The sequence below is a fragment of the Manis pentadactyla genome, chromosome 9, assembly GCF_030020395.1.
Source record: "Manis pentadactyla isolate mManPen7 chromosome 9, mManPen7.hap1, whole genome shotgun sequence".
In the NCBI taxonomy this organism is placed as follows: domain Eukaryota; kingdom Metazoa; phylum Chordata; class Mammalia; order Pholidota; family Manidae; genus Manis; species Manis pentadactyla.
Window position 1 is genome coordinate 17,678,338 of NC_080027.1, and position 8,501 is coordinate 17,686,838.

At 39.8% G+C, this 8,501-nt stretch overlaps 1 protein-coding gene across 1 annotated transcript; it reads left to right on the top strand.

Annotated features, from left to right (window-relative positions):
• Positions 1-813: 813 nt before the first annotated feature.
• Positions 814-1,752, top strand: LOC118909724 (olfactory receptor 5AN1-like). Its single transcript, XM_036880469.2, has one exon. The coding sequence runs from the start codon at positions 814-816 to the stop codon at positions 1,750-1,752; it is 939 nt and encodes a 312-aa protein (XP_036736364.2).
• The last annotated feature ends 6,749 nt before the right edge of the window (positions 1,753-8,501 follow it).

The following is an 8,501-nucleotide window of genomic DNA, read 5'->3' on the forward strand; positions in this document are numbered from 1 at the left end:
GATTGGAAGGCTGTGTGTAAAATTGCAATATTTCCAGAATCTCTTGCCTGGCCTTAGTGCATTTCTGTATCAATAGGTGTTTCCAAGGGGTGAAGAGAAGCGGTCCATAACCAGGTCACTGGGTGATTACCATGGGGGTGGAGAGTGAGCCCTTAGGTGGACTGGAGAGATTTGGTGGGTCCTGGCACCGGGTCATGAGAGACACAGGTGAGCAGAAGTAATAAGGAAGAAACAGGTTGCTCACACTTTATTTCTCCCTTTGAGTGGTTTTGGCTTCAAAAGTTATTTGCCCCAGGCTGGCAACGTATTTCTGCCCCAGAGGTAGAGTAAATATTTTTCATATAGATAAGGGAAAAAATTTAAAAAATTTATCAGTATGACCATGGAGAACAGAAGGGCTATTTGATATTTAATGTCAATTGAGGCCACATATATTTTTCTTATCAAAAAGCTGGTTATGTAATGCATAAATAGAGGTTTCTTAAAAAAACATATTTTCATCAATGATCTCTATGTATAATAATCACAGAATTTCTTTTGTCTTAAAATATCCTTCATCAAATTTTTAAATACCTCTTTCAGTTCTCATGGGAACTCATTCTTTAGTTGAGAACTTGAAGCACTGAACAGGCACTCCCTGATAATGGGAGATGAAAAACTGCTGTTTCCACCAGAACAGTGAGCACTTCCCTTTTTTCTGGTGCTCAGTGGAGGAAAAGGCTGGCACATGGTAGAATTGTAACGCTAGCACATTTGACCTGAGTCAGCACTGAATTCTGTTGTCTCTTTTCTGATCTTAGGAGCAGCAAGGCTATGATTAGGACAGGAAATATTACAGAGATCACCTACTTCATTCTCTTGGGGTTTTCAGATTTTCCCAGAATGAAAGCAGTGCTCTTTTTTGTGTTCCTGGTGATCTACGTTACAACTCTGACTTGGAATCTGAGCCTCATCATCTTAATAAGGATGGATTCCCACCTCCACATCCCCATGTACTTCTTCCTCAGTAACCTGTCCTTCCTAGACATCTGCTATGTGACCTCCACAGCCCCCAAGATGCTCTCCGACTTCTTCCAAGAACAACATACTATCACCATAGTGGGTTGTGCTGTTCAGTACTTCTTCTTTGCAACCATGGGACTGAGTGAGTCTTGTCTCATGACAGCCATGGCTTATGACCGCTATGTTGCCATTTGTAATCCACTTCTCTATTCGTCAGTCATGTCACCCACCCTCTGCATTGGGATGGTGCTGGGATCCTATATGGCTGCAATCTCTGGTTCTGTATCCCAACAGTGTGCCATTCTTCAACTCCATTTCTGTGGGCCTAATGTCATCCACCACTTCTTCTGTGACATGCCCCAACTGTTAGTCCTGTCCTGCACTGACACTTTCTCTGCCAAACTCCTACTTGCTATAGTAACAATGATCTTTGGGATAATAAATGTCCTTGTTATCCTGATATCCTATGTCTATATTGTCATCTCCATTATGAAGATCACTACAGCTAAAGGCCGGTCCAAGGCTTTCAACACCTGTGCTTCTCACCTGACAGCAGTTTCCTTCTTCTATATCTCAAGTAGCTTTGTCTATTTGAGTTCCAGCTCTGGTGGGTCTTCCAATTTTGACAGATTCGCATCAGTCTTCTATACAGTGATGATTCCCATGTTGAATCCCTTGATTTACAGTCTGAGAAACAAGGAAATCAAAGATGCCTTGAAGAGGTTGCAGAAGAAGGGAGGGTACTACTGACTTCACTGTTCCCATGATTTTTTAACATATTGTCTCTTCAGAATCATCTTAACTCACAATACTGAGCAGATGAATAGACTGTTACAAATTTCACAGTGTCTTTGGACAAAATAGGTTTAATTTGATATAAGTTATACACCAAAATGGACCAATACGTCGTACTAATCCACACACACAGAATATTTTTAAGTCTTGGAGCTGCATTACTTTCAGTCTACATGAGGAGTGCTCTCATCATTTATTAATCTGTCCACATGTATTTGTGAAACATGAAGACTTAAAAACTTTTGGCCTCTTCTTGATTATGAGACTGAACCCTGAGAAATACCTGGCACAGGCTCCAGGAGTGTAAAAATCCTGTCTGCTAAATATTCTAATGCAATTACACGATGGTGATTTATGTTCATTTCTGTGTCTGACCAGATTTGGAGTAAACAGAGGTAGGGTTTGGGCATTAGGACAAAAAGAAAGCCATGAAATTGGTCTGATTATGCCTCCTGGAAACAGCAGCCTGAGACAGCTAGTGTTTGTGTAAGGTGTCTTTTAGCAGTAACCATCTAATAAATTTTTGGTCACATCCTCATGTCTACCAGGTCTAGTCTATGGAAGGAGGAAATTCCAGTCAGATAGGATTCCAGCACAATCATGTAGTTGAATAAACCCAAGGATGTGGAACCTGCAGGGCCACTTGCTTATGAGTGTAGTGATTCAGTTTCTCACATTTAGTATCGAGTCAGGGTTTTTGATTGAGATATATTCACATTCCATGTCACAGCCAATAGTAATTTCTGACAGTTTGCATTCAAACCTCTCTTTCTTTCCTGAATTAAATCCAGAAAATTTACCTTGATTTACATAGCCAATGGTTTGCATTATCAAATATTTTCTGATATTTCAGCATCTGTTCATGTTTGGTAAGAGGAGCCTTGTGTGAGAGTTCATTGTTACAATAGACCTACTGAATATTCAATATTGCCAAAATGAAGAATAAGTAGAGTAATCTGGTACACAGCCCCTCCTATTGTCCATGCCCTTCATTTTGTTTTAATGATTCATGCTTAAACAGTGATATAATAGATGGGGTAGAATGGTTCGAGTTACTGTAATTCTGATTTGTTCCTGAAGCCCTTAAATAACAAGGAAGAAGGTAGATAGTAGGATAGGCAAGGTTCTCAACTCTGGCCGGGTTATATAAACCTTTTGGACTTTGTGGTCTGGTTAAAAGAATAACATATGTAATAGCCCTGACTATTGATTTGCCTGATTGATATCAGACTGAAATAAGCTTATACAAAACAGATGTCATTGCAATTACATATTATTCTTGTCAACTAATTTGGTCTTAATGTTGTTTTGGGTCTCAGTTTTGATGAATGATATGTTATTTTATTTAATTAAGGAGTGTAAGTGAAAAGGTATTTGAAGGCTTTACCAAGTCTTTCATGAGCTTCCACATGGGCAGAATTGAGAGAAGGGGAATTATTTCACCTCTAGGAAAGTATGTGAGGCCTCCCCCCCTGCCATGGAAAGAATACATCTGTGGCTCCATGCAGGCACATGTATGCTCTCTGAAGCACTGCTTCTTAAAAATGTACAGAAACGTGTGACAATTCTGTTTGTAAGGGTTCTTGATGTCTTTCCCATGAGATAGACCTCTGTGAGGTTTATAATAGAGTATTGAATATAATCACTATGCAGTGCATTCGACCTCTAAATTTGTCTTTCAATGCAAGAGTGTATGCTTTAATAACATCTCCTCAATTCTCTTGCTCTCAAGCTGCTTGTAAACACCATTTTATTCTCTGTTTCAATGAATTTGTCTTTTAGGATTCCACATATTAATGATATTGTACATTAGAGACATTATTCTCTGGCTTATCTCACTTGGCATAATGACCCCAAATTCCATCCATGTTGTCAGAAATTATAGGATTTCCTTACTCTCATAGCTCAATAATATTCCACTGTTTGTATCTGCTGTGTCTTCTTCACCCATTCTTCCATTGACAAGCACTTTAGTTTTTTCTGTATCTTTGCTCTTGTGAATAATGTTCAATAAACATGTTCATGTGGACATCTTTCAGTATCCTGTTTTTATTTCCACTGTGTATATAGACAGAAGCAGAATTGCTGGGTCCTACGGCATTCCCATTGCTGCCCTTTGTGTAACCTCCATACTGTTTTTAATAGTGGCTAAAATAATTTACATTCCCAAAAAGAGTATATAAGAGCTCATTTTCTACATGTCCTCACCAACACATGGTACCTCTCGTCTTGATGACAGCCATTCTAAAGGTGTGAGATGAGTTTCATTTTGGTTTTTCTTTTCACATTTCCCAGGGTGTTCATGTTGTTCAACACATTTGTTGTATATGGCCTTTAGTATGTTGAGGTATGTTCCTTTAATATCCAGTTTGTTGATGGATTTAATAATGAAAGTGTTGTATTCTGTTAATGCTTTTTCAACGTATTTTCAGATGATTGTATGATATTTATCTTTCATTCTATTAATGCAGTGTATCGAAGTCATTCATTTTTATATATTGAACCATGCTTGCATCTCAGGGATAAATTCTTCTTGATCATTTTGTATGATCTTTTTGATGTGTTGTTGAAATATATTTATTAATATTTTATTAAGAGTTTTTGCTTCTATACCATCAGAGCCATTGGTATGTAGTTCAGAGTTCTCCCAGCTTCTCTTTGAATAGTGAAGAGGTTGCACCCAATAGCCAGTGTCCCAACGTTCAAGACTCTGAGGAATGAAACCCCAAAACATCTAGTTCTGAAATCCAACTGGACTTAAATCCAGAAGACCCACAGATTGGAGCATAGAGGCACTTCTCAATGATTTTCTCGCAGGTCTTAGTACAGGGATAGCATTCATAAACATCCAACTCCCAGCATCTCAATGGAAAAGATCCATTTGCATACTGTAAAAGCTGCAGACCATGAGTGAGGCTTCTAATTTGACACCCACCTACAGAGAGAATGCAATCCTTACTGGATTCCAGGGAAATTTGCAAGTGCCATCTTTTCTTTCCCACATTTTCCCACTCCAGGTCACCAGTCTCTACTGGGAAGGAGCCTGTGCACACACCTCATGCCCCAGGTTCTGTGATTGCTGCTCAGAAGTACATCCCATGTCAGCCTGGCCCTGTTGGTCATTGCCACTTGCACATGAGTCCCAGAGGACTGAAGCCCACAAAGAAACAGCTCTTAACTGATTATTAACCCCAGAGACTAGTGCAGATGGCATAGAAAGAAACACCCAAGTCTAGTATTTCTCCAAAATAAATCTATTTCTGTTCCTTCAAAATGCTTCCTGACTGTCTGGTACCAGTCACCCTGCATCTAGTTGTTCAAAGAGATCCTCCATTTCAGGTCACTGACCATTCTTGTTATGCCATAAACTACAAGGAGCTACTGGGAAGACGAAAGGCACCTGGAAAACCACAAAGGACTGAGGGATGACTATGAGGTAGGGCCTGGATGGATGATCAGTTTCATCTACACAAGATAGTCTTTGTGGACCACAAGAGGTGGCTGTTTTATTTATGTATGGAACCCAACACAGAGAATCAAGAAAAATGAAGAAACAGAGCAAACAAACAAAAAAAGAAGATTAAACTCTAGAAATAGACCTCATTGAAATAGGGATAAGTGACTTACCTGATAAACAGTTCACTTATGGGGATAAAGGTGTTCACCAAGGTTAGGAAAATAATGCATGAACAAAATGAGAATTTCAGCAAAGAGTTGCAAAATATAAGAAATAGAATCACATAGATGCACAGTAAAATAAACTGAAAAATTCAAAATAGATTCAATAGCATACTGGGCGAAGTAGAAAAATACTCAATGAAATTGAAGATAGGTCAATGCAATTCATCGTTTTAGAAGAGCAAAAGGAATAAAGGATGGAAAAAGTGAAGATAGCTTAAGGGACTTATGGGACACCATCAAACACATCAATATTTGCATTCTAGAAGTCTCAGAGGGGAAGAGAAAGTGAAATGGGTGCAAGCTTATTTCAATAAGTAATGGTTGAAAATATCCCCTACCAGGAGAAAAAACAGACATCCAGATTTGGAATCTCAGAGTACTTCAAATAATGTAAATTAAAAAAGAGCCAAACCACAATGTATTATAAATAAAATATAAAAACATTAAAACAAGGAATCTTAAAACAGAAAGAGGAAAACAACCTGTTATGTAAAGAGTACCTGTGGAAGACTATCAGTAAATTTTCCAGCAGAAATTTTGAAGGCCTAAGAGAGAGCGGCACAATATATTCAATATGCTGAGAACTATGCCATCCAAGAACAGTCTGCAGGATAAGCTGTCCTTCATAGTTGAAGGAGAGATAGTTTTCCAGACAAGGAATCCTAAAAATTTCATTATGAGTAGACTGGTTTTGCAAGAGATTCTAAATGGACTTCTTTACATAGAAATGAAAACTTGCTAATTGGTAATAGGAACCATATGAAAACATAACTCTCACTGGAAAGGTAAAACTAAGTTCAGATACACTAATGTCATTGTAGTGGTATGTCCCTTATAAATCTAGTGTAAAGAGTGAAAGACAAAATTAGAGACAGAACTGTAAGCACAAAAATTTGTTACTGGATACACATGATAAAAAAATGATGTAAGATTTTGCATCAAAAACATAAAATGTGGAGTCAGACAGGTAACACTGTAGTTTTAGTGTGTGTTAGAGCTTAAGTTGTTTTCAGCTTCTACTTGACTATTTCAACTATAATAGATGTTTTATATAAGCCTCACGATAACAACGAGCCAAAACCTCTAGGAAATACACAAAGAGAAAAGAATTTAAGCATAGCAGTACAGAAAATCACTAAATCACTAAGGAAGAGAGCAATAATAGAAGAAAGGAATGGAAGGATTACGAAACAGCCAGAAAACAATGAAAAAAGTGACAATAGTAAGTCCACACCTCCCAATAATACTTTAAATGTACCAGGACTTTCTCCAGTGAAACACATTGAATGTCTGAATATATGAGAAAACAAAGCCCAACTATGTGCTGCTTAACCAAGACTCATTACAGCTTTGGAGGCACAGATAGATGGGAGGTGAAGGGATGAGAAAAGAAACTGCATGTAAATGGAGACCAAAGAAAGAGGAGATAGCTATAGTTACCTCAGAAAAAATACACTTTTAGGCAGAGACTGAGAAGAGACAAGAAGGTTATTATATAATAATAAAGTGGTCCATCCAACAGGAGGATATAGCATTTGTAAGTATTTATGTACCCTATAGAGGAGCACCTATATATAGAGGATAAATATTAACAGAGAGATGAAGGGAGAGCTAGATAGCAATACAATAAGAGGAGGGAGCTTCATCACCCCACTTTCAACAATAGATCGATCATCCAGATGGAATGCCAACAATGAAACATTGGAGTTAAACCACATGTTAGGACAGATGGACTTAACAGATATTTACAAGCATTTCATCTAAAGGAGGCAGCATAGACATTGTTCTAGAGTTATTTGGAAGCTTCTCCAGGATAGACCATATGTTAGGCCACAAAACAGACCTTAATATATTTAAGAAGATTGATATCCTAATAAGTATCCTTTCCAACCACAATGGTAAGAATTCAAGTAGAAGAAAAAGCTGGAAGATTCATAATATGAGGTGATTTAACAATATGCTATTGAACACTAGGGTGTCAGAGAAGTAATCAAAAGAGACAGATAGTAATGTCCTAGTTGAATGAAATGGAAATATAACATACCAAAGTTTATGGGTTGCAGCAAAGCCATTCTAGATGGGAAGTTCATAATGATGAATACCTGCATTAAGAAGCAAGGTCAGGATTACAGGGAGATGCAGCGTGAGTAGTTCAGAGGAAATCTCCTCCCCAAAACATATATATTTATGAAAATACAATAAATACAACTATTTCTAAAAGAGACACCAGTGGATGCAGTACAGTAGCCAGGATACATCTACATCTGTGAGAACTCAGCATCACATGAAGGGGGTAAGATACAAGCCGCGGCCAGACGTGACCCAAACTGTCCCACACCACAAAACCCAGCGGGAATAAAGGAGTCAGAACGGGGAGGGAGTGAAAGTCCAAGGCTGCTAAACAACCAGCTCTAAAAATCCGCACCTGGAACGCAGACATAAGGTGCACGGGGTGCTGGATATTAGAGAAACGGAAAGCAAAACCTGTGGGCAGGACCCCGCAACCGGCGCCCCTGAGACAAAGAAAGGTGAGTGCTTCCTGCAAGTCTTAAAGAGACAGGGACCCCATACCTGGATGAAGTTGTCCCGGCACACTAAGCCAGCAGCTAGGAATTATGGAGAAACTTTGGCGCTCTAAACCCTGGGGAGGCAGTGTAGCTCTGAAGCCCCTCACGGCACTAAGCAGCCTTCCAGTCGTTCCTCCAACTGGGGTGACCCTGACACACTGGCCCAGTAGCGGGAGAGTGGCAGTGCATGCCAGGGGCGGAGGCACCAAAAGAGACGGGGAGCAGATCCGTGGGCCAACAGCACCAGACAGGATGACGAGAGGCTTGTACGAGCCCGCAGCGGTGAGACCGAACAACCCAGGTGCAGCTCGCGCACACTGGCAGCAGTGGAGCCAGAGGAGCCCTGTAGAGGCCCGTGCGTGAGAGCCCCACGTGAAACTGCAGCGGAGCCAGAGGGAGCACGTGCTCCCAGCAGCAGACTGGAATCCCACCCCAATGCACAGCCACCCGGGCCAG